The 27755-nt window shown below is 42.4% G+C and overlaps 1 protein-coding gene across 2 annotated transcripts in view; it reads left to right on the forward strand.

Annotated features, from left to right (window-relative positions):
- The window catches only part of sema3h (sema domain, immunoglobulin domain (Ig), short basic domain, secreted, (semaphorin) 3H), a 234663-nt gene that overhangs the window by 187670 nt on the left and 19238 nt on the right, over nucleotides 1-27755 (forward strand). Inside the window, exons 11-16 of one of the 2 annotated variants that reach the window (XM_063067851.1) lie at nucleotides 12157-12301; nucleotides 13307-13526; nucleotides 14661-14749; nucleotides 18953-18994; nucleotides 21492-21649; nucleotides 26872-26933. In XM_063067851.1, the coding sequence (XP_062923921.1) occupies nucleotides 12157-12301; nucleotides 13307-13526; nucleotides 14661-14749; nucleotides 18953-18994; nucleotides 21492-21649; nucleotides 26872-26933 (716 nt within the window). The remainder of the gene's footprint in view (nucleotides 1-12156; nucleotides 12302-13306; nucleotides 13527-14660; nucleotides 14750-18952; nucleotides 18995-21491; nucleotides 21650-26871; nucleotides 26934-27755) is intronic. The other variant, XM_063067852.1, reaches the window with a different exon arrangement.

Consider the following 27755-nt stretch of genomic DNA (forward strand, 5'->3'; position numbering starts at 1 on the left):
TCTCACACTATTTGACAAGCCTCCCTACCTCCTCCCTGTACGCCAGCTCATCATTGTTGCTGATGAGGCCAAGCACTGTGGTATCATGGGCAAGCTTGATGTTGCAGCTTGAGCTGAAACTGGCATTGCAGTTGTGAGTCAGTAGTATGAACATTAGCGGACTGAGCACACAGCCCTGGGGTCATCAGTGCTCAGCGTGATGGAGCTTCAGGTGTTGCCGCCAACTCGGACTGACTGGGGTCTTTCAATCAAGAAGTCCAAGATCCAGTTACAGAGAGAGGAGTTGAGTCTCAACGAGGACAGCTTATTCACCAGCTTCTGAAGGATAATTGTGTTAAAGGCTGAGCTGAAGTCAATGAACAACATCCTGGCTTATGAAGCATCGTTTTCTGGGAGGGACAGGACCTGAATGAAGGCCCAAAGCTATGGCATTATCACTGGATCAGTTCGAGCGGTAGGCAAACTGGAAAGGGTTTAATGTAGCTGGAAGGTGGGATTTTATATGATCCATTACCAGCTGCTTAAAGCACTTCATGATTGTTGAGGTCTGTGCCACTGGGAAGAAATCGTTTAGGCCAGTTACTGTCACTGTCTTGGGCACCGGAATGATGGTGGCTGCCTTGAGCATTCAGCCTATCAGGAGGGGACAGGAAGTCTTCCAACTCCGGGACAGATCTCCAGTCTCCAGTCTCCAGGCTTCCACCATTGGGCTTTAACTTCTGGCCTTCCAATTGACCTTCAGGTTCTGACCTTCGGTATCGAGCACCAGGCCAGCCGAAGATGGAATCCCCAACTCCAGGCCCACTGACTGACCGGCCCTTGTGCCTCCTCATGCCTCCTGCTTGTATCTGATCCCCAGACCCACCAACTCGGGACAGCCCAACTCCACAGATGCCCTTCGCTACCCATCCATGTCACTGGCTTTCAAGCACATGCGGAGGCTTGGCCACATTGAGCGTGGAGCGGAAGCCTCAACCCGGATGCTCCTCGTACTCGCCCACGCCACTGGAGTTCAAACGCGGAACGCAGCGTGGAGGCCTGACCTCTAACTACTCCATCCCTGTCCCCAAACCACAATCTGACCCCCAACTCCCCCACATCACTGTCTCCAAACCCTAACCTGACCCCTAACTTCTCTCTCTGTCCCCAAAACCATCCCCACAAGCTTAAAAAGCAACAATGATCTTGACAGAGACCACAGATTGGCTCCATCTTGGTACCTAAATGTGAGGGGTAAGTTCTTTTCACAGAGAACAGTGGGTGCTTGGAACATGTTACCAGGGATGGTGTGGAACCGGACACAATACAGGCATTTATGAAGCATTTCGACAGATACATGAACATGTACAGAATGGAGGGATATGGATCATGTGCAGCCAGATCAATTTAGTTTAATTTGGGTCAAGCCACACCATCCAGCAACCCCCGACTTAACCCTGAACTGATCACGGAACCATTTACAATGACCGATTAACCTACTAAGCAGCACGTCCTTGGACTGTGGGCGGCAACTAAAGGACCTGGAGGAAACCCATACATTCCACGGGGAGGATGTACAGACTACTTATGATAACATCAGAACTGAACTCCAAACTCCGATGCCCCAAGCTGTGATAGCATCACGTTAACCGCTATGCTATCATCGCGCCCATTATGGTTGGCACAGACATGATGGGCTGAAGGGCCTCTCCCTGTGTGTGTACTGTTCTGTATTCTAGATACTACTTCATCTGCTGAGTTCCTCCAGAAGTTTATTGTTTCATTCCAGATTCCAGCATCTGAGGTCTCTTGTGTCTCCAAAGAACATAGAACATAGAACAGTACAGCACAGTACAGGCCCTTCAGCCCACAATGTTGTGCCGATCCTCAAACCCTGCCTCCCATATAACCCCCACCTTAAATTCCTCCATATATCTGTCTAGTAGTCTCTTAAATTTCACTAGTGTATCTGCCTCCACCACTGACTCAGGCCGTGCATTCCACACACCAACCACTCTGGGTAAAAAACCTTCCTCTAATATCCCCCTTGAACTTCCCACCCTTTACCTTAAAGCCATGAGCAGCGGTGCCCTGGGGAAGAGGCGCTGGCTGTGCACTCTATCTATTCCTCTTAATATCTTATATACCTCTATCATGTCTCCTCTCATCCTCCTTCTCTCCAGAGAGTAAAGCCCTAGCTCCCTTAATCTCTGATCATAATGCGTACTCTCTAAACCAGGCAGCATCCTGGTAAATCTCCTCTGTACCCTTTCCAATGCTTCCACATCCTTCCTATAGTGAGGCGACCATAAATGGACACAGTACTCCAAGTGTGGCCTAACCAGAATTTTATAGAGCTGCATCAGAAGTGGTTGAGGCAGGTTCGATGTTGTCGTTTAAAGTTAAATTAGATAGATATATGGACAGGAAAGGAATGGAGGGTTATGGGCTGAGTGCAGGTCGGTGGGACTAGGTGAGAGTAAGAATTCAGCACGGACTAGAAGGGCCAAGATGGCCTGTTTCCATGCTGTAATTGTTATATGGTTATATGGTTGTATCATTACTCCGCGACTCTTAAACTCTATCCCTTGACTTATGAAAGCTATCACCTCATAAGCTTTCTTAACTACCCTATCTACCTGTGAGGCAAATTTCAGGGATCTATGGACATCTACCCCCCAGATCCCTCTGCTCCTCCATGCTGCCAAGTATCCTGCCATTTACTTTGTACTCTGCCTTGGAGTTTGTCCTTCCAAATTGTACCACCTCACACTTCTCCAGACATAAGTAACTTGAACTTACATAACACATTCAACACAGGAATCAACTCAAAGTACCCATGAACAATATTTCACATCAAGATAAAGAAAGTTGTTTTAGTCACTAATGTCTTGGTCATGGAGGTAGATTCTGAGGTGGGCCTCAGTGGCAGGGCAGAGGTCTGGAATTCAGGCTTAGAAGGCGGAAGCGTGCACAGCCAGAGACTTTTTACCAGGGCAGAAATGGCTAACACAAAGGGGTGTAATTTTAAGGTATTTAAAGGTGGGTATTGGGGTGGGGGGTTGTCAGAGGTAAGTCTTTTTACACAGAGAATGATGGGTGCTTGGAATGTTCTGCCAGGGGTGGTGGTATCGGCAGGCACATTAGGGGCATTTAAGAAACTCCTAGATAGACACATACATGATAGAAAAATGGAGGGCCATGTAGGACAGAATCGGAGTAGATTAAAGGGCTGGCACAACATCGTGGGCCAAAAGCCCTGTACTGTGCTGTAATGTTGTATGTTCTACGCTCTAAGAAACAGTATAACTGCGAGGGAAAAAACATGCAGTGAGCAGAACTGGGAAGTTGCGGGGATTTACAAAAAGGGCTGCAGGAAGGAGTGAGTGTCTGAATGTTAGGATAGGAATTTGATGTTGGTGATTTCAGAGAAAACAGGTATCAGAGAAGCTGAGTGAGTGCAAGGGTGATGGGCAACCGGAAAGCGATGTGGTTTCATTACATTGGTGCCGATTTTAATCTATAGAGATGCAGGTGGGCCGCAAAACAGAGACTTGCAGCTACTGGAATTTGTTGCTGGCTCGGTGTGAGGCGAGGTGTCACCTACCGGCAGTGTGCTTGGGTCTCTCCACTGTCTCTGCAGCGACACATCTGCTGATATTTTGTCTGCCGATTTTTTGATATGTTACTGCGCTACTTGGCGGCAGGGCTTGCTCAGCTGTCAGCATCTCTGGTCTGATAGAACAGATAACGTTTCCAAACAAGCTGCAATTTTCATTCCAGAAGTGCTCTCTTACTGGCAGTGTACACAGGCAGCCTAGGCTTCTTCTCCCAGCTGAGACGAGGTGCGTGGCATTTGTTGACCAGTCGGAGTTAATGTATAGTATTCTTCAAAGCTTTCTTTTTATTAATTTTCAAAATTATAAACTCAATAACAAAGTTGGTACAAAGAGATTGGAATCCTCCAAAGCTGCCTGCAACACTTTGTTCAAACAGCTGACCTTTTGGGATAAGACCATAAGACACAGGAGCAAAATTAGGCCATTCAGCCCATCAGATTTTCTGCGCTCTCCAACATAGCTGATCCGTCATCCCTCTCAACCTGTTCTCCTGCCTTCTCCCCTTAACCTTTGACACCCCGATTAATCGCGATCCTATCAACCTCTGCCTTAAATATACACAATGACTTGGCCTGCAAAGCCATGAGCAGAAATGAATTCCACAGATTCACCAACTAAAGAATTCTTTTGAATTTTTTTTCCTCACCTCTGTTCTAAATGGGCATCTCTCAATTCTGAGGCAGTGACCTCTGGTCCTAGACACCCCAACTGTAGGAAACGTCCCCTCCATATTTACTCCATCCAGACCTTTCAATATTCAATAGGTTGTAATAAGCTCTTCCCTCATTCTTCTGCAAATACAGGCTTAGCACCATCAAATGCCCCTGATATATTAACAGTTACATTCCTGGGATCATTTTTATGAACCTCCTTTCGACCCTCTCCAATGCCAGCACATATTTTCTTAGACAAGGGGCCCAAAACTACTCTCAATACTCACAATACACACTGCTCACAAGTGCAATCTGACCTGTGCCTTATAAAGCCTCAGCATTATATCCTTGATCTTATAATCTCTGGAAATGAATGCTAACATTGTATTTGCCTTCCATACCACTGACTCAACCTGCAAGTTAACTTTTAGAGAATCCTGCAAAGTTCTACAAGTCCCTTTACATCTTTGATTTTGGATTTTTTCCCCACTTAGAAAATAGCCCACTCCTTCATTCTTTCTACCAAAGTGCATGACCATACATTTCCCTACACTATATACCATCTGCCATTCTCTCCATTCTGTCTAAGTCTGTCTTTGTCCATTCTCTCAATCTAAGTTCTTCGTATCATGCACAAACTTGGCCACAAAGCCATCAATTCCTTCATCTAAATCATTGACATACAACGTGAAAAGAAGTGCTTCCAGCACTGACCCCTGTGGCACACCACTAGTCACTAGCAGCCAAACAGAAAAGGTCCCTTTATTCCCACTCTTTGCCTCCTGTCAGTCAGCCAATCTTCTATCCATGCTGACGTCTTTCCTGTCATATCATGGGTTCTTATTTTGGTAATCAGACTCATGTGCAGCACATTATTAGAGGCCTTTTGTAAATCCAAATAAACAACATCCACTGACTCTCGTTTGTCTATCCAGCTTCTTGTTTTCTCAAAGAATTCCAACAAATTTCTCAGGCAAGGTTTCTCCTTTAGAAAACCATGCTAACTTTGGCCTATTTTATCACGTGCCTCCAGGTACCCCGAAACCACATCCTTAATCACAGACCCCAACATCTTTCCAACCATTAAAATCAGGCTAGCAAGCCTATAATTTCCATTCTTCTACCTCTCTCCCCTCTTAAAGAGTGGAGTGATAGTTGCAATTTTCTAGACTTCAGGAACCATTCCAGAATCTAGTGATTCTTGAAAGGTAATGCCTCCAGAATCTCTTAGACACATTTTTCAGAACCCTGGACCAGTTGGGTGTAGTCCAACTCGTCCAGGTGACTTTTCTACCTTCAGACCTTTCAGCTTCCCAAGCATCTTTTCATTAGTATTAGCATATATTATATCTTCAGATATTATATTATACCTCCATATTTCATCTTTTCTCTCTGTATGACTTTTTTAAAGTTGCCTTCTGTTGGTTTTTAAAAGCTTCCAATCCTCTACCATCCCACAATTTTTTTGCGACATTATATGCCCTCTCTGTTGCTTTTATGCAGTCTTTGACTTCCCTTGTCAGCCACAGTGGCCTCATCCTCCCTTTAGAATACTACTTCTTTGGGATGTATCTATCCTGACTGTTCCGAAGTTCCCAAAAACACCAGCCATTGCTGTTCTTCTGTCATCTTGACTAGTGTCCCCTTATAATCAGCTTTGGCCAGCTCCTCTCTCACGCCTCTGTAATTCCCTTTACTCCACTGTAATGCTGATTCATCCAATATTAGCTTCTCCCTCTCAAACTGCAGATGAGTTCTATCATATTACGATTACTGTTTGCTAAAGATTCCTTTACCTTCAGTTTGGTAATCAAATCTGGTTCATTACACAACACCCAGTTCAGAATAGCCGTTTCCCCAGTGGGCTCAAACAGAAGCTGCTGTAAATTGCCATCTCTAGGGCATTCTATAAATTCCCTCTGTTGGATCCAGTACCAACCAGATCTTCCCAACCCACCTGCAAATTGACATCTCCCACGATTATCGCAACAATGTCCTTTTTCACATGCCTTTTCTAACTTGTGTTTTAATTTGTAGCCCACATCCTGGCTACTGTTCAGAGGCCTGTGCATAACTTCCATCAGGATCTTTTTATCTTCCGATCCTATGTCACCTCTTTCTAAGGATTTGATTTCATTTTTTTTTTACCAAAAGAGCCAAGCCAACCCCTCTCCTTACTTGCCTGTCCTTTCAATACAATGTGGATACTGGGATGTTAAGTTCCCAACTATGATCTTCTTTCAGCCATGACTCACAGATGCCCACAACATCATACCTGCCGATCTCTGACTACGCCACAAGGTCCTCTACCTTGTTTCATATACTGCGTGCATTCAAATAAAACACCTTTAGTGCAGTATTCATCACCATGTTACACTTTAACCCATCCCATTGACTGCAATTTTGCCCTTTCCTCATAGTCTCACCACACTCTGCATCTTCTTGTATACCAAATGCACCATCCTCAGCACTTTTACTCCTGTTTCCATCCCCCTCCCAAATTAGTTTAATCTCTCCAAAATATCTCCAGCAAACCTGCTCGCAAGGATACTGTTCCCCTCGGGTTCAGGTGTAAAGCATCCTTTTTGTACAGGTCATACATTCCCCAAAAGCGATCCCAATGATCCAAAGATTGTAACCCTGCCCCCTGCACCAGTTCCTTCGCCACACATTCAGCTGCCAAATCATTCAATTTTTACTCTCACTGGAACATGGGACAAGGAGAAATCCAGAGATTACTACCCTGGAGGTCCTGCTTTTCAACTTCCTGCCTAACTCCCTATATTCTCTCTTCAGGATCTCCTCCCTTTCCCTACTTATATCGTTTGTGCCAAAATGCATTGCAACTTCTGGCTGTTCACTCTCCCTCTATAGAATGCTGTGGACCCAATCTGACCCTAACCCTGGCATCTGGGGGGCAATATACCATCTGGGTATCTCTTTCTCCTCCACAGAATCTGCTGTCTGCTTTTCTAATTATGGAGTCTGCTATCACTACTGTACTCCTCTTCTTCCCCCCCGTCCTTTCTGAGCCACCGAGTCAGACTCTGTGCTAAAGACCTGGTCACTGCAGCTTCCCCCGGTCAGTTGTCCCCCACCCCCCCAGCGGTATCCAAAGTGGTATCCTTATTAGTTTCATTTAATATCAATCAATATCAATAGTTCCATTTAATATCAGTCGATATCAACCTGATGTTCTTGTTCTTTGCAGACATCTACGAAAATAGAAGAGTACCTCAAATAATGAGTGACAGTAAAAACGTTAGAACCAGAAAGCCCTCTATTCCAGCGCCTCCCACACACAAGGAGCAGCAGAACAACTACCCTCCTTCTCCCCCCATGCCACATATTTCACCAAAAAAAGCATCAGCGCCTTCCACCCACCAAGCAAGTAATAGAAAAGCCCCCAAGAAAGACCACGATCTGCAGAACAACAAAAACCAGTCATTCACCTGACAATTCAACATACCCCAGGCTCTCTCCCTCCTTAATAAAGGGACAGAGAAATGTCACTCAGTGAGAGGGGAGACTAACCAGACAAAAAAAAAATGCTCGCAGATTTACGCTGTTAAAGACTGCTGTATCAGTTCTCTTTTCCTCCCGAGTTCTCTATCTCGAGAATTGGCAACAAACTCTCCCCCACCTGCAAGAGAAAGAGAGAGAGAACAGTTTGCCGAGTACAGAGCCCTCTGACAACTGATCCGCTGTTTCTGATATTCTGTTTTCTTCCGTGACACTGAAGTCAGCAGCATCAGCGTAGAATTGGCTCGTCAGCAGGGCTGCAAAGTTTCGGAACTCCGAAGACCCACTCACCTTCAAGGCCAGTCCTTGGGATTTCGAAAAATGACCAGTTGGTGTGCCCCAAGAGCAGGTCCCCTTGCCTCGAGGAACCAAAGTTTGAGTGTAGCTCTAGGTCAGGGACTTTGACGGAAAAGGAAAGAAGAGAGACATTAAAGGTAGAAATTATGCAGACACAAGGAAATCTGCAGGGGCTGGAAATTCAAGCAACGCACACAAAAATGCCGGTGAATGCAGCAGGCCAGGCAGCATCTCTAGGAAGAGGTACAGTCAATGTTTCGGGCTGGGACCCTTCGTCAGGACTAACTGAAAGAAGAGCTAGTAAGAGATTTGAAAGTGGGAGGGGGAGGAGGAGATCCAAAATGATAGGAGAGGACAGGAGGGGAGGGGTGGATCCAAGAGCTGGAAAGTTGAAGAAATTATAGGTGGGGAGCAGTGAGAGAGGGTTTCACTAAGCTCCCGTCGAAGAGAAGATCTAAACTTCTTCAGTGTAGGCATCACGGGAAATTAAGCAGTTTCCACATTTGAGCTTGAAGAAGTTGCTATCTAGCACCATTGTAGCTCCGTCCAGGGGGATGGCTACAGGTGTACTCTGCACTGGTTGCCTATTCCCTTTTCCTCTTCTGACAGTTACCCAGGCACCTGCCTCCCTGTAGCTCCTATCTATCACCTCCTCGTTCTCATATGGCCATCACTGATCTTTTTTTTCCAATCCATCCCTAGTTTGTCAGGTGTCAGGTCCTCTGTGGGATGACAATTGGAATTGAAATTGGAATTGGTTCATTATCGTCACAAGAAGCAAGATATAGTGAAAAGCTTGTCTTGCGTACTGTTCATAGAGATCGACTCATTACTCAGTACATTGAGCTAGAATAAGGTAAAATGATGCAAAGAAAATCAGAATTAAGTCTAACAGTTACAGGGAAAATGCAGCACAGGTAAACAATAAGGTACAAGATAATAACGAGATGGATTCTGAGGTCAAGAGTCCATCTTATTATAGAAGGGAATCATTCATTAGTCTTAACAGCGGGATAGAAGCTGTTCGTGAGTCTGGTAGTAGACGCTTTCAGGTTTCTGTATCTTCTGCTGGATGGGAGAAACAAAACATGAGACTGTGGGTGGGGTCTTTGGTTCCACTGGCTACCTTACTGCGGCAGTGAGAAGTATTGATGGAGGGGAGGTTGATTTCTGTGATGAGCTGGGCTGTGCCCACAACTGTCTGCAGTTTCATATGGTTACATGCAGAGCAGTTGCCATACCAAACCACTATGCACCCAGACAGGATGCTTCGATAAAAATTGGCATGGGCTGATGGGGGACAAGTCAAATTTCTTCAGCCTCCTGACGAGGTAGGGGCATTGATGAGATTTCTTGTCTATGGCATCTACATGGTTGAACCCTGAGCAGATTGTTGTTGATGTTCCCCATGGTGGGAGGGTCTAGGACAAGAGGGCACAGCCTCAGGATAGATGGGCGCCCTTTCAAAACAGAGATCCAGAGACATTTCTTTAGCCAAAGGGTGGTGACTTTGTGGAACTTGTTGCCACAGGCAGCTGTGGAGGCCAGGTTGTTGGGTGTATTTAAGGCAGAGATTGATAGGTTCATGATTGGAAATGGCACCAAAGGTTATGGAGGGAAGACTGGCATCTGGGGTTGAGGAGGGGAAAAAAGGATCAGCCATGATTGAATGGCAGAGCAGACTCAATGGGCCAGATGGCCTAATTCTGCTTCTAGGTCTTATGCTTACTCCTGGGAAGTTGAAATTGAAATTGAAACTCTCAACTCTCCGAAGCTCCAACACCATTGATGTAGAAAAGAGCATATGCACCCTCCTCCAAGCCAATAACCAGCTTTTTTGCTTGGCTGACTTTGAGGGAAAGGTTGTTGTCATGACACCATGTTCCTAAGGTAGCTCTCTTCTCACTTCAATGTGTGGCTTCACATCCTAGTCTAAATTCATCTTACTAATGCACCCAATGAAGAGCACTTTCCACGGTAGTCATCCATAACAAGAAATTGGCTGATTTTATTTCAGTTTTTTCATCCTTCATTACTGTTCTTCTCAGTGTTATAGACCACAACACCCCATCTAAATGCATATACCCTTGAGCAGTTTATTTGAATGGTGTTAAATTTCAGATTAAATCTTTGATTGCCAGACTGAGGAAGTGCAGTTTATATGGGCCATGCATGGGTTTGTGTTTATATCATGCTTCTGAGCTGCTAAGAAAAACATATGTGAAGTGTTACTAAAACCATTAGGATGTTGTGATGCTCTTGACAAAACTTACCTGCTTTGTATTTACTTGCATATGTTAGCAGAAGGATGGAGCCAAGGAGAGGAAAAATCATCTGCCTCCCCAGAATCCAAGAGCCAAATAGTTTTCAAGGGAAATGGTAGATAATGTGAAACAAGTTGGACAAAGACTCAGAGTAGAGGCAAAGATCATTTTTTTAAACAACATGCTTTGATCTGAATTGCATTGTCTGTGAGGTAGAGGAAGAAGATGCATTGGTAATATTCCAAAGTAAAATCAATAAATTTTTGAAAAGGAAATTGGATCTAGTCAGAAAGGTCTTTCAAAATGGCAGCACTGATACAATGGGCTAAATAGCTTCTCTTTGTGCTTTGAGATAGCATGAAGAGCAGTATCTCTGTCAGCTGTACTCACTTTAGTAAAGCGGATACTTTTAGATAAAAGACAACTCTTCACTTTGTCAATTTCGTCATTTAAGCAGCAGTTGTCTGAAATCTCAGTGGTCTGGCTTGGTCTTAAGCAGTTTTCTGTTTTCCCTAGTGATGAACGCCCCTCCGATCAACAAAATCCAGTTTGGTTTCAGATTTCTTGAGTTATGTTCCACTACGGCAAACAGAAAGAGGCCATTTTGTCCTTTGTGTCCACGCTAGTTTCCAGCAACCCCATCGATCACATTTCCCTGTACCCTTGTTCTCTTTCCCACATCTATCAAATCATTCTTTCTGATATTTCTCACTAATGACCTACAGTAAGGAGTATTTTAAAGCATCCAATTATTGTCCTAGCACATGTTTGGGATGTGGGTGGAAATTAGAGCTCCCAGGGAAATGTGCCATCACCACACTGACAGCACCCCAGGTGAGGACAGGAGCAGTGTGGCAGTGACTGTGTCACTGTGGCTTACACTCTTCTGGTGTAATTTAACACCACGTCTGACAAAAATCAGTTTGTCTGCATAAGTACGTCTTCCCTTGCAGACCTGGGAATGTTACTGTTGTGTTTACAGAAAATCCAGGAATCCATTATCGTTTATGGGACAACTCAGACCTTCTCACCAACTGCTTAAACTAAGTCTTCATATAATATGCAGGGAGTAAAGAGATGCATTCTCTGTGAATTGGTTCTCTCAAAGCAGTAGTGAATAACCGGTTGATATGTATCTAGAGTAAGATCTCCTAAACATGAGAAATTTGGTAGACGCTGGAAACACACACAAAATACTGGAGGAACTCAGCAGGTCAGGCAGCATCTATGGAAATGAACAGATAGTTGACGTTTCAGGCTGAGACTCTTCTTCCGAACTTAGTTCTCCTAGCCTGCAATCCAGTTTTGCATCTCATAATCACTCTCCCATATAAACAGGAGGAAATGGTTCTCTTTTGCCACATACAGGGAAGTGTTCAATGATATTTGGACACCTGCTTGTACAACGTATGCCCAACCTGTGCTGACCTTTTAGCCTCAGCAAAGATGGACATTTCCTTCTTGTTCTCATCCATTAAAATGGATCCTTTCAGTGGTCATCACAATACCTTCGCTGACTTGATGCTAGTGGGAAAGGGAAAGGAAAAAAGTAACTGTGCACCTCTCCATGAACACTTCCAACACTGTGCACTGTGAAGTCTTTAACATATATGTTCCTTTTAGCATCCAAGTAACGGTCTCAACCATCTGAAAGGCTTGGCTAGGGATAATATTGGGTCCTATGTCTCAGTATTACTTCAGTCCTGCTGTAGGTCGTGCTAGATGATTCAGTCTACAGTTCATTTAATCAGAACAGGTGTAAGTTTATTGTATCATTGCAAGGCAAAGTCAAATGATATTTCATTTTGTTTTTTTTTGTAGCAATATTCTCAATGGGTCAGCTGTCTGTGTTTACAAGATGGCCAACATTATAATGGCCTTCAAAGGGGAATTTGCACACAAAGAGGGTCCTGACTACAAGTGGGTGACATATCCAGGACGTGTGCCTTACCCTCGCCCTGGGACTGTGAGTGGAATTAATCTCTAGACCAAGTGTAAAGCAAGTATTGTGCCAACAGGCAGCTATTCTTCATTAAGAAACTGAAACTCTCCCAATTATTGGGAAAGATGTTGAGTTACGTCAGTAAAACAGCTGAGAAATTTGGCAAAAAGGTAAAAAAGAATAAGAGAAGACTAGGGAGCCACGCAAGACTGCAAATGCTGGAAACAATCTGCTGGAGTTCCTCATGCAGTGTTTCAACCTGACACTCTGATAATTCCTTTCCTTTCACAGATGCTGCTCAACCCACTGGGTTCCACCAGCAGCTAGACGGCAAGGTCTATTGTATGTAATTCTCTACCAAGCCTCAAACACTGTGCCCTATTAGAGGCTACAGAAATGAAACAGAGATGGGAATCACTCAGCTAACAGGATGTTATCACAAGTGCCATTAACATTGCATAATGTTGACATTACAGTACATGTGGTCGCACTAGTTGCTTGGAAATAGATCCCCAGTCAGCAGCATTAACATATTATATCTTAATGTCAGTGTACAGTAAACTACCTCAAATTCATTCCGTTGAATTTTGTGGTATGAAAGCTGACATCACTTGAATAGAAATTCATTCACGAACACACATATAGCACTGCATTTTGACTGTAACATGATACATGGGTGTCCACTTAAAGTAGACAGATTACTGGCCACTATTTATCAGTACTCAACACTTGTTAACTTGAAGGTCCTGACATGTTTCAATCCTAAATTAGAGTTAAAACCTTTGAAAAGCCTACTGAGGGCTAATGAGGATTACTGTGGAGGAAAAACATGAACCAGAGAGCCTGGTGCATTTCTTTCCGTTGATATTACTTTCAGCTATTAAGACAAGGGAAAATAATCTCAAATTTTAAAACAAGCAGCACTCAGAACTTAGTGCACTAAAATGATCAATGACCAAATTCTGCAAATGATGACTCAAAAAATAATCGATCACAAGTCTTACCATTGCATCTGTCACATATGTCCAGTGCCCCAGCACCACGTATGGGAGCTACAGATCAACGCGTGAATACCCAGATGAGGCGATCTTCTTCATCCGCACCCACCCACTCATGCACGATGCTGTCTATCCGGTGAACCATCGGCCAGTGCTGGTTCGGGTTGGCATGGACTACAAGTTTACTCGTCTCGCTGTGGACCGGGTCGAGGCAGTGGATGGACAATATGATGTGATCTTTATTGGAACTGGTGAGTAGATGAAGCCAAACAATCTGTTCAAAGCCATGCACAGCTCACTGAGAGGAGCGCTTGTTAATGCTGGTCTTATTTGGGCGATTGTATCTGTGGGGTTGTCTCAAACACCACTGAAAACAACCTATTCTCCGAAGTATTTTATAAAGTACAAGCTGAAAGTCTGCCAAGCATACAGAATAATAGTTAACTTCATCCACAGCGTGTTGAGTGTATTACATATGATAACCCAATAATCTTGCTTTTAGAACAAGGAATATAGAACATAGTTCAAAGTAAATTTATTATCAAAGTACTATATGTATTATATAGTATATATAATACTAGAGATTAATTTTCATACGGGCATTTACGGGAAAATAAAGAAACACAGTAGAGTTTATGGAAAACTAAATAACAATGACTGACAAACATCTAATGTGCAAAAGAGGACAAATTGTGCCAATAATAAATAAAAAGTAAATAAATATACTAACAATAGTACAATTCAACAATACTGCACAGGATCAGGCTCTTTGGCTTCATGATACCTGTGCCAAATATGGCGCCACAACTCAAACTTTAGCAGTCAATCTTCCTCAGAATATTGTGACAGCTTCCTGGATCAGCAAGGTCTCAACAACTGTTGTAATTAAAAACCAACCTTGTAAATTTAATTTTTCTAACCAATTTGGTTTTCACATTTACCTTTCTAAGCTTTCCAACCTGACGTGTAACAGGAATCAATCTGAGGGAGGACTGTGAGGCGTTGTGGCATTGGCACATAATTGCCAAAGTTTCACCGATTCGTTGGATCTTTGGTATTGGTAGATTCTTGTCACATGTACTGAGATACGGTGAAAAGCGTTTGTTTGCATGCCACCAAACAGGTCATTCCATGCAAGGTAGTACAAACAGGCAAAACAGAATGCACAGTAACTGTCTGCAGAGTAAGTGCAGTGCAGGTAGACAAATAGAGTGCAAGGTAAATTTAGGAGAGTTAGTGAGAACAGAGCTTTTTGGAGCAGTATGAAAAGAGAGGAGATAAATAACCAGGTTATCGTAGGCACGCAAGGTCTGTTTCTCTTCTATTAATCCATCTTTGAACAAAACTAAAACTAAATATAATAGCTGTATTGTGTTCTGTTACAGACACAGGGTTGGTCCTGAAATCTATCTACTCTCCTAAAGAAAACCATGAGGTAGAAGAGCTAATTCTAGAAGAGTTAGAGGTTTTCCAGGTAAGTTGGAAAATAATAGCAGTGAACATATGGAAGTCACTTCCTGTTGAGTTACACTTTATTTGAAGTACCAAACCACAGCTGGCTCACTTACACAGAACGATCCACTCACATTATGTTGAAGAGAAGGAAAATTGGTTTGACAGGCGGCAGTGGATATGAGGACATATTAATGGCCTTATTTAAAGAAATGGAGTGAAAACAGTCAACACCTTCAACATATAAAGGTCTTGCTGAAAATCATTTGTTGACTGTGTCCAGTTTTCACTTGAAGAGCGAAAGGAGATAGACGTAGTGAAGGGGGAGGGAGGATCAAGCAGGTGAGGAGGGATGAGCAAAGGTAATGGATGAACAAGTATGGTGAGAAAGGATAAAGGAAGACCCAGACATTATGATGGGTGATCTGGTGTGCTGAGAGGAGACTACTTTGTAAAGAAATGTGGGGGAAGATCTGGGCAGGGTGAAGAAGAGGGAAGGGACACATTTGTGGTGAGGAAGGGGGAAGGGAGACTTAGACATCATGAGGAACAGGTTAGCCAAGACTGGACAGGGGGGGAGGGTAAGGGAAGAACAAACACGATGGGGAAGGATAAGAGGAGACATAGACTATGTGAGGAATTTGCGAGTGGGGTGACCCAGACAGGGTGGAGTGAGGTGAGGGGAGAACAGAGAGGGCAGACCCTTGGAAAAACTTCAGGCTCATTGTTCTAAGTATTAAAGAATTTTAGTAAGTAGAAATTCAATTCAAAACAGCTGTGAAAAGGGAATTTTCATTTGTGTATGGATCTAATACAAACATTTCCTGGCAAATCATTTATATATTCATGAGGTTTCATTCAGGCAGCCCTAAATGTGAGCCTGCTTGCCATGGGCTTTAGCTCTCCAGAGAGGACTCTGGCAAGAGATGTATCAAAACCCTCAAGCTGTGCTAAAACCTACATAAGTTCTGCCCACTGAGGTATCCTTGCCAGGAGATTAGAAAAGGGATAGTTTTTAATCAAAAATCTTTTCTAAATATCATTTTAAAATCTATTTTTCATTGCTGTGTGTGTTCTTCTGAACTCATAATAAGCTATATGAATGACTAACCCAGTTTTCCATCTAATGATTTGTGATCCTGTCAGAGGCTGTGGATAACCTGACTAGATATTAATTTATAGGAAACACAGGGAATAGTTTTTGAGTAATAATGCAAGTTTTTTTTGGTTTTTTTTGATCAATGATAAAAGAGAACAAATATTCACCTTACTATACTTGTTCTAAACTCTTTGAAGCCTTTTAATTTCTTCCTGTCAGAACCTTTAAAGTTGATGGTCAGGAAAGACCCCCTTATTATAAGATAAAGTGAGAAGTCTCTTCTTATGTAGGATTGGAAGTAAAAAGTTCATTGGTCTCCAGAAAATGGACTGAGGTAACAAATACAAAAGCGATGTAGAAATAATGTGATCTTTTATTAATTAGTTCTAATAACGTCTCCTTTCTGGTTGGTTTGATCTGTGTGGTTCAGCTGGACACTTCAGAGGGACTTAAATATAAGACTGAGGGAAATGAAGTTTTCTTTCCTGAAAAACAGTTATGAACTAGTTGGGTCCTTATAATCCAACAAACACCAAATATTTTATCCCATTCATTTTCAAAGGCACATATCTAAATTCTCAAATACTCTAGAATGATTAGTCTAGCCCTCCTAGATTACTTCTCCTGTGAGATTAACACTAAAATAGTTTATGTCACTGACAGATACTCCACAGAAACAGGCCCTTTGGTCCATCAATTTCATGGTGCCCATTAATCACTTGTTCACACTAATCCTACGTAAATCCCAATTTTAATTTTTAGTCTCCCCATATTCTCAGCAACTATCTCAAGATTCTACCACTTGTCATAGAGTCATTGAAAACTACAGCATAGAAATGGACCTTTGGCCTATCTAGCCCCTGCCAAACCATTTAAAACTGCCTAGTCCCATCGACCTGCACCCGGTCCATAGCCCTCCATAGCTCTCCCATTTATATACTGTACCTATCCAAACATATCTTAAACGTTGGAATTGAAGTCACATCTGCCACCTGTGCCGGCAGCTCGTTCCATACTTACACCATCTGCTTAGTGAAGAAGTTCCCTCATGTTCCCTTTAAACATTTCACCTTTCACCCTTAACTCATGACCTCCAATTGTAGTCTTACCCAACCTCAGTGGAAAAAGCTTGCTTGCATTTACCCTATCTACACTCCTCATAATCTTGTATACCTCTATCAAATTTCCTTTCATTCTCTTATGTTCTAGGGAATAAAGTTCTAACCTACTCAATTTTTCCTTTTAACTCATGTCCTCCAGTCCTGGCAACATCCTTGTAAATTTTCTCTGTGTTCTTTCATCCTTATTTACATCTTTCCTGTAGGCAGGTGACCAAAACTGCATGTAATACACCAAATTATGCCTCACCAATGTCTTACACAACTTCAACATAACATCCCGGCTCCTGTACTCAATACTTTGATCTATGAAGGCCTATGTTCCTGGTATACTCTAGGGTCAATTTAAGTGGCTAGTGAACTCACAAGCCCGAATATCTGTGGGGCATGGGTGGAAATCAGTACAGCCTGAAGAAAAGCTCACACAGTCACAGGGAGAGAATGCATACTCCACACAGACAGCAACCAAGGTCAGGATTGAACCTGGCGCTCTGGTGCTGTGAGGAAACAGTTGTATTAGCCGCACGAATGGTTCCCAAGAGTTTGCAATGAAGAATAGGTGTAGGCTCACTGACCTGAAATGTAATTTCTACCTCTACAGATCCAGCCTGACTTGCTCAGTATTTCCAACATTTTCTGTCTCAGTATTTTCAGTGAAGCCTTCTTTGTTTCTGATCCAATTCTCTGCTTTTTCATTTTGCTCCAAATAAACACTTGTGGGTGGGCCAGCTTGGAACTTCAACAAAACTCTTAGAGAGTACACAACTTAGTACTGTTTTTGGAAATATTCTGGAAGATTTAATGACCATATCCATGCTTTGCAGACTTGAGATACTATGCTGCTGCTTTTCAAAGGATTATGCAATATTTGAATATATAATTCAGGCTAGGATTCAGTGTAGAATTTAGCCAGCTGTATTAAAACAAAAATCAGTACAGCACAGTGCAGGCAACTTGGCCCATGATGTTGTGTCGACCCTCTAATCTACTCCAAGGCTAATCTAGCCCTTACCCCCCAACAGAGCCTTCCATTTTTCTTTCTTCCATATGCCCATCTAAGGGTAACTTAAATGTGCCTAACGTATCTTCCCCTTACCACTACGACCGGCAGCATGCTCCATGCACCCACTTCTCTCTGTGTAAAAAAAACCTGCCTCTTACATCCCTCCTGTACTTTCCTCCCAGCGCCTTAAAGTTATGCCTTCTTGTACTAACTGTTTCCACCCTGAGAAAAGAAGTCCCTGACTATCCACTCGATTTAAGCCTCTCATCATCTTGTACACCTCTATCAAGTCACCTCTTATCCTCCTCTCCAAAGAGAAAAAGCCCTTGCTTGCTCAACCTATCCTTATAACACATGCTTTCTAATCTTAGTGAATCTCCTCTGCACCCACCCTCATGGCTCCTGTGGGCAAGCCAATTCTGAATCCACGCAGCCAAGTTACCCTGGGATCCCATGCCTCCTAACTTTCTGAAGGAGCTGACCACGGGAGCCCTGTCAAATATGTTACCACATTGTGTTGTTTGAAGTTGTGTTCTTTGTCTGCTTGTCCAAATGGCTCAGGTTGCTACCGACGATCCTATGGCAGAAGAATTCCTAATTCCTGAACAATATTCCTCTCTGTGGCGGTAAAAACTTACTTGCAGCAGCATCACTGGCATATAACATCATAAAAGCAGCATAAATTATGCACAATTTTTTGAAGAAAATACAACTAGAACAAAAATATTCAGTTTAGTATAGGATAGTCAAAGTTACCATGACGTTGCTAAACTGTAGAGATTAGGGTTTTGCCTGTTGTTAGAACTATATGGTTGAAAGGAAGTAGATGTTCCTGAACCTAGTGGTGCAGGGCTTCTGGCTCCTATGAACATATGAAAGTGTTTTATTTAATTTTTTTTTCTTTTGTTCTTAGATTTAAGTATAAATATAGAAGAACGATCCTGAATGATATTTATGATGTTAATAATATGGATGCCTCATTAGCATAATTTAATCTCTCTTCAGGACAAAGCACCAATCACCTCAATGAAACTGTCCAAGAAGCGGGTAAGCACACTCATCCTCGATATTTGATGCTCGTTTGCTGCAATGCAAATGAAATCTTCAGAATTAAACAAATCAAAATGTTTAGAGTGACTGATATGAAAGTTATTTTCCTTGAAATATGGTCATAGAGGATCTGAAGTTGTCCTTTTCTTACCGTTTGTGACTGACATTACAGTAACCAACTATTTGTTTAGTCTCCAAAACAACATCTCTGAACCCTCACACAACTTTGCCCAATATTGAGGAATGCTGACACCATACGGAAACACACTAGAAACTAAACACCTACAGTTCTTGGAACAAAAGGCGTATCTGGTTCACAGATGCCTCTTCCTTCTCATTCTTAAGGCTGGAGTATGTTTTGCTATCTTCCCATCAGAAAACACCTGGGTAATTTGGCATTTCTCCAAAGTAAAACGAGAGTATCAGTTTCCAGAACAGTGTCTCCTTTGGAGCTGAACAATTGAACAAAATGCTAAATAACTCTGCTGTGTACAAGACCATAAGATATCAGAGCAGAATTAGACTATTTGGCCCATCAAGCCTGCTCCACCATTTCATCATGGCTGAATCATTTTTCCTCTCAGTCCCAATCTCCTGCCTTCACCCTGTATCTCTTCATGCCCTGACCAATCAAGAATCTATCAGCCTCTGCCTTAAATATACATACCTGACCTCCACAGCTGCCTGTGGCAACAAATTCCACGGATTCACTACACTCTGGCTGAAGAAATTTCTCCTCAATTCCATTCTAAAAGGACACACAACTATCCTGAGGCTGTGTCCTCTGGTCTTAGACTCTCCCACTGCAAGAAGCATCTTGTCCACATGCTCTCTATTAAGGCCTTTCATCATTTGATAGATTTCAATGAAGTCATCCCTCATTCTTCTGAATTCCAGTGAATACAATGGAAAACACAAACTGAAACTGAAGAGGGCCTTCTAGACAACATCATTTTGATGACTTCCTAGTTGGTCGTCTGATTGCCTCATTTCCCCTTTCTTGCTCAATGGTCTAACTCCTCCCAAGAATCCAAACCACCCATGGGCCTTGCATACTTGGATGGTTTGTTAAATGACTGTGGGTGTTCTGGTCCATCTCACCTCACTGGGTGGACAACCCACTAGATCAAAGCACTAAGGATTCTAGACAGAGTAGAGTAGAGTACAGTATTCTGACTTTCCTCCCTGAAAGAGGTTTGGATGATCAGGTTACAGATTGGTGTAGCACAGAAACAAGCCCTTCAGTTCACCATGGACATGCCAACCTTTCTCCATATTTACTATCCATTAACCTCATTTACACAGATTAGGACTATATCCTTGTCAATTCAAGTATTTGTCTAAACGCTTCTTAAATGTGGTAATTATATCCGATTCCAGCACCTCCTTTGGCAGCAAGTTCAGTGGAAAAGTACTTGCCTTTCAGATCCCCTTTAAAGCTCCTTCCTCCTATCTCAAACATTTGCCCTCTTGGTTTTGGTACTTCATGCATGGAAAAAATATTTCATTCTGCCTTTTTCAATGACATGTTGAGATATGTGACCATTTCTTCTGGTGGAGGTGAAGCAGAAAAAAAGGGCTGCAGGTTCACTGGGTGTTCTAGCCAATCATGAGATGTTTATTAAAGGCAATAATTTGTGAGTTAAGCTCACTGCCAAAGGGAGGTGCAAGAGGATTCATACTTGAAAATTAAAACAATGTTCTAGGGTAAGTGGCGGGGGGGGGGGTGGCAGGAATTTGAGCCCTTCATTAGCTTATTAGGCCAAACGAATCCTCCTTTGTTCTATGAACAAAGCTAAGAGAATAAACACGAGCAAGTTTGCAGATGCCGGAAATCCAAAGCACCACACAGAAAATGCTGGAGAAACTCAGCAAGTTAGACAGCTTTTAGGAAAATGAGTAAGCAGTCAACGTTTCAGGTCAAGTCCCTTCTTCAGGACTGAAAAGGAAGGGGGAAGATGCCAGAATAAAAAGGTGGGGGGAGGGGAAGGAGGCTAGCTGGAAGGTGATAGGCGAAGCCAGGTGTGTGGGAAAGGTAAAGGGCTGGAGAAGAAGGAATGTGATGGGAGAGGAGAGTGGACCATAGGAGAAAGGGAAAACAGAAAGGACCCGGGGGAAGTGATAGGCAGGTGAGAAGAGGTAAAAGGCCAGAGTGCGAAATAGAAGAAAAGGGGAGGTGGAAGGAAAAAGCTTTACCAGGAGAAATCGATATTTTCATGCCATTAGGTTGGAGGCTTCCCAGGAGGAATATAAAGTGTTGTTCCTCCACCCTGAGGGTGGCCTCATCATGGCACAAGAGGAAGCCGTGGACCGACATGTTGGAACAGGGATGAGAGTGGAAATTAAAATGTTTGGCCGCCGGGAAATTCCGCTTTTGGCGGATGGAGAAAAGGTGCCCGCTGAAGCGATCCCCAAATTCACTGTGCGTCTCACCAGGAGCTGAAAGAGTGTAATCCTTTTATCAATCTCAAACTGATGTCTGCTTTTCCTACAGCAGTGGCTGTATTTAGGTTCAAAGGGTGGCTTGGCCCAGGTGTCGCTGTACCAGTGCGATTTGTATGGCAAAGGCTGTGCGGAATGCTGCCTGGCAAGAGACCCTTACTGCACCTGGAACGGAAGCTCTTGCAGCACCTACTTACCCAGTGCACGCAGGTGGGTACCGTCCTTCTACAGTCTTTCTTTTCTTTATTAGTCTTTTTATTAATTTAAAAAGAGCATGTAAACAAACAAGGGGAGAATTATCTCAAATATATCAATAACAATACAAACAGAAAGTGAAATAGACATGATCAAAATCATACCTAGTATTAAGCTAATATGTAGTATATAGTAAAAAAGAAGACAGCTAATTCTCCTCTTAACAATTCATGGAGAGAAAAAAAAACCCTCTACACTATACGGGAAAAGGGGGACAAAAGGGACTGGGCAGTCCATTCTGAGGATACGACCAAAAAAGAAGAAAGACTTTCTGATCAAATCTAAAACTTCAAAAAAAAAATGATTGGAAGAGTAATAATTCAAATCAAATGAAAATATTGAATAAAAAGTCACCAGATTTGCTTAAATTTAAAGGATGTATCAAATGTCCGACTTCTTATTTTCTCTAAACTTAAACAGGACATAATGGAGGAGAGCCAATAAAAGACAGTAGGTGGCTTAGAATCCTTCCACTTCAGTAAAATGGCTCTCCCAGCCAATAAAGTTGAAAAGGCAATCTGTAGTCAGTTTGCTTGAATACTGTGCGGGGTTTGTTACCTCACCACATCCACATGCGGACTCATTGTAGAAGTCCTGCATTACCACCTCTGGTACACTGCAGATCACAATGGAAGGATGAAAAATATCTAGAAATTAAAAATCACCTTTATTTTCATTGTTATTCTTTGATTTTATTCTATTTCTTTGTTCTACTGTGAATGCCTACCAGAAAATAAATCTCAGTATATGGTGTATACCTACCTTGATAGTAAATTTACTTTGAAATTTGAACGTATTTGTCACATGCACCTTGTCACATGTCAACAACCAGCTCAGTCCAAGGATCACGAGTGTCACCATGCTACTAGTGCAAAAATAGCATGCCCACAACTCACTAACCCTAACCATATGTCTTTGGAATGTGGGAGGAAAGTAGAACACCCAGACGAAGTCCAGACGGACATGGAGAGAAAATACAAACTCCTTACAGAGATTGGCAGCAATTGAACTCCGATTAGTGGTCATGGGCACTGTAAAGCGTTTGCACTAAGTGCTACCTTTATTAAATAGAAGACAACCTGTTACTCCCAGCACTTTTTATAAGATGGCTCAATTTCTAAAGGTTTGACAGAAGTTGCCCCCCTATAGGAAAGGTTCTCAGCAATTAGCCTGAGAATGGGCCTTAATGGACAAGTTTCCCTCCCCCACCTCAACTCCCTTTAGGTTAATCAGCAGTTTTCTAAAAGGACCATTAGATAAAATCCAATTCCATCTCAAACTCTCACCATTACAACTGTTTTCTTCCAAAATAGTTCCTTTTATTTAAGCAGCTCATAAATTGGACACTAGTCCAAGTGGAACAGGTCATGTCTTGATTGAACTTGTTGTGGAGATAACAAAGGTGATTAATGAAGGTAGAGCAGAGGATGTTGTCCACATGGATTTTAGTAAGCATTTGACAAGGTCCCTCATGGCATGATCCTCCAGAAGTTTAAGATGCATCGGATCCATGGTGACTTAGCAATTTGTATTCAGAATTTTATTCTGGTTGGAGCTACATGGCTAGTGATGTTCTAATGATTAGTGATAGTTCCACCGATAGTTCCAAAGATTAGTTCCAATGACTAGTAATGTTCCAATGATAGTTGTCAATAGATTTTATTCTGGTTGAAAGTACATGGCTAGTGATGCTCCAATGATTAGTGATGTTCCATTGATGGTTTCAATGATGTCCCAGTGATGGTTCCAATGATTGTGGTAATTCCAATGACTAGTGATGTTCCAATGGCAGTTGTCAACGGATATTATTCTGGTTGGAGGTGCATGACTGGTAACGTTCCACAGCAAGCCATACTGGGATCTTTGCTGTCCATGATATACATAAATGACTTGGGCAAATATGTGCCTGGATGGGTTAATAAGCTTGTAGATGACTCAAAGGTTGGTAGCATTGTGGATAGTGGCAGTGTAGAAAGTTGCCACAGTTGCATATGCTGTACATCATTTACTGATATAGGAGAAAAAATGGCAGATTGAGCGTAATCCAGGCATGTGTGAGGTACTACATTCTAGGAGATCAAATGTAAAGATATCGTACACTGTTAATGTCAAAGCATCTTTGATGTACTGAGGGATCTTGAGATCTGAGTTTCTTGCTCCATGAAGGTAACAGCACAAGTTGAAAGATGGTAAAGAAGGTGTCTTTCATCCCTTTATTGAATGAAGCTCTGAGTTGGAGAGATAGGAAATATATTGCAGCTTTGTAAAGCTCTGGTTAGGCCACATCTGAATTGTCATGTTCATTTCTGGTTGCCCCGTTTCAGGGAGGATGTGGAGGTTATGGAAAGGGTTCAGGTGGTTGACCAGGATGCTGTCTGGATTATAAGGCCTGTGCTACAAGGAGAGGTTGGATGAACAAGGTTTCTTTTCTCTGGAGCAACAGAGACTGAGGGGAGACCTGATGGAATTAAAATAACGAGATGCAGAGGTAGGGTAGACAGCTGGAATGCTTTCACAAGCTCGAAATGTCAGCGAGTATAAATTTAAGATGAGTGAAGAAAAGTTTAAAGAAGATATGCTGGGTAGGTTGGTGCCTGGAATGTGATGTGGCATTGTTGTTGGTAGTGGAAGATATGACAGAGGCATTTAAAAGGCTCTGAGATAGGCACATGAATATGGCCATATGGAAAATACAGAGAATGGAGGGATGTGAGCTATGTCCAGGCAGAAGGGATGAGTGTTATCAGGTGTCATTATCTCGATTAGCTCAGCACACCATTGCGGGCTGAAGGGCCTGTTCGTGTGCTGTATTGTTAAAGGTTCTCATCTGAAAAATAAACTATGCCAAATATGACTTTCTAGGAGATTGGTTAGTAGCACAAATTTCCAGATCATACAGAGAACATTCTTACTGCACTATATAGTGTCTAACCGAAATGTCCAAAGCTCCCTTTCTGCTATCCAGGATGGATTTTTTTTATATTTTGCATACCAGAAGTTCTGTTTGGTGCAAGTGTGGATTCCATTTGGTCCACATTGGAAAAGAGTAATTTATTAAAAACTGGGCAGAAATAGAATGAAGAATCCTTCAATTATATAGAATATTATATACCATGCACACCACAGAGAGAAAAAAACTACTTGGCAATAAGGTCTGTTTATTTATGCTGTAAATGTATCTCATTCACCCATCTATTCTTCACCTTATTAGTACTAGCTTCTGTTCCTTTTTCCCCACTTACATTCCCTCCCTCACTCACCACACTGCAGATGATCTATGATAGCTATTTCAAATACTTATGATAATGTTCCTCATTGTAACCAGTGTCCGAATAAAAACTCCTCTCAGAATTTCATATTGCATTTATTACTCCATTCAATCTTGGCTGGATTTGATGCCAGAGGTGAAAGAAAAAATAATCAGCAGGGCTTTTTAAGAAGTAATACAGAAATGCCTGACAAGCCATCATATTATACAGTACCGGGTTACAACAAGGCACTGGAACAGGGGTTCCCAACCTGGGATACGCGGACCTCAGTGGTTAATGGTAGGGGCCCATGGCATAAAAAAGTAGGGTACCCATGCACTAGAACATCAAGACAACACCTTACAGTAGCTTGAACCGTAGAATACCTTTGCCTGAATTCAGAATGTCTCTCTCTCTCAGGACATGCTCTCTTCTCATCACTACCATCAGAGAGGAGACACAGGAGCCTGAAGATACACATTCAAAGTTATAGGAACAGCTTCTTCCCTTCCACCACCAGATTTCAGAGTGGACAATGAATCAGCCCTTGAACACTATCTCCCTATTCTTTGCTCTCTTTATATAGTGTGTATTTCTTATTGTAACTTATAATATATTTTATGTATTGCACTGTACTGCTGCCACAAAACAACCAATTTCACAACATACGGAATATCACTGCTAATAAACCTGATTGTGATTCTGAATGTGTTAGCACAGACCAGAGGCACAGCAGAACTGTTGGTCTCCGCATAAATAAATGACCTTTATTGTATTACATGAGGTTGTGCCCAGTATGCCATTGTATCATGTGACTAAAAATATGAGCCAGCATCTCCAGAGTTTTATGAATACCATATTAAACTGGATTTTTTTCCTCTGCAGATTATCATTGTGCAGTCCAGATAATAACCCTTTAATGCAGGCTCCACACTTGACTGTGTCCCTTGTTTATCAGTGTTTTGTAATATGCTCCAAATTATATAGTGTCTTGCAGATACAAAATAGAATTACAGGCTTCTGCAACAGTAAGTAAGATGCATCACATGGTGATGCTTTAATTGGTCCCAATTACCACCCGTAGCTGCACATGAGGTTTTTTTTAGTTTTTAGAGATACAGAATGGTAACAGTCCCTCCAGGCCCAACATGCCTATGCTGCCTAATTACTCCCATGTAACCAATTAACCTAGTCACCTGTATGTGGTTTGAATGTGGAACGAAACCAAAGCAACCCTAGGACACCCATGCGGTCACGGGGAGAATGAATGAACGCCATACAGACAGCAGTGGAATTGAACCTGGGTCACTGACACTGGAATAGCATTACACTAACATGCCACCTATACGTTAGCTGAGACATCAGCTGAACTCAAAGCCTCCCTCCTAATGATTTTGACTCTGTTATAACAACACCTCTGGAAAGGATGCTGTATAGTGACGGCAGCAACAAATGCTGGTGTCACCGGAGATGTACAGTCCCTAAAATTGAATAAATTTAGAAATAAATACTCTAGCCTATGGTTGCTATTGAATATCCAGTTTTCTATACATACTTTGCAATGATACCAAAATGTTGTTAAATTTTAGCCTTTTATGTATTTATATTTCCTCATTATAAATCACCTAAAACCTTAAATTTGAGTTCAGACTACCCAAGGATCAAATGTATATATAAACCACCAAACCCTCTATTGGATGTAATTATTACACTGTAATTTCCCCATCTAATGAGACTACAAGTCCTATGGTTTGGGCAGCTTTCAAAAAACTCTCTTAGGCAACAGATATGGTCATTGACATAAGCCAACCGAATTCTTTGCTGTTGGATACTGTTCAAGTAAAACACAGGATGAAAGCGAACGCTCTGGATTGAGACTTCAATAGCCCGCTGTTGAACCTGACCCCTTGCTGCTATGTTTGCTTGCAGAAGACTCACTCGCCAGGTCACTCTGAATGGAGACCCTCTGACCCAGTGCTTCAACCAGGGAGGTAAGTGTCACCAAAAAAAAACGGCAAGAGGTCAGCCCATTCATGAGTGTAATCACTGAAACTCTCACAAATAAGAAGTAGCCTGTCAAGCTGCTCTGGGTTTATTTAAAATTCTTCAGAGGTTTTCTTTCTGACAAATAATCAAGTAGTTTTCCAGTAGTGCTTTCCTCAAACGCAGAAGACAAAGGAGCTCAGTACAGTTCTTGTTCCTGCAAATGTCTGCCTGAAAATGTCAACATGGTCGGCTGTGTAGAATTGAACAGGGTGGGGCTTGGAAATCCGTAACAGCTGCAGAGGTTTGGAAAAATAAAGATTAAAACTGCAGAGATGGAAAGCATTCAGTAAGGACAGCTATAAATACAGTTATGAAAGCTGCCTCATTGTAGGTGGATTCTGGTGTTTGAAACTGCTCGATCCCACCCCCCTGCAGCTAGCAAAGTCAGTAGAAATTGTGAAGTATGATGTACTCTGTGACTGGTGCCAATTCTGACATTGGAGCCCGACTGGGAAGGCTATCCCTGATTACAAAGGTGAAGGATTATACACCTGCTCTGAACATCGACTCCAAATGCAGACATCCCACCTCTCCCGGATGTTCCAGGAGTCTCCCGCATATTAATAGTGGCTCCCTGATGCCCGCAAATTATATACAATATCCCGGAAATCAATTTTTTTGAGAGCGAGCGAGAGAGAGAGAGAGAGACAGAGAGAGAGAGAGCGCGAGAACAACCGAGAGAGAGAGAGAGAGAGAGAGAGAGCGAGAGAGAGAGAGAGAGAGAGCGACCACGAGAGAGAGAGAGAGAGCGACCACGAGAGAGAGAG

Source organism: Mobula hypostoma, chromosome 15, assembly GCF_963921235.1.
Source record: "Mobula hypostoma chromosome 15, sMobHyp1.1, whole genome shotgun sequence".
Lineage (NCBI taxonomy): Eukaryota > Metazoa > Chordata > Chondrichthyes > Myliobatiformes > Myliobatidae > Mobula > Mobula hypostoma.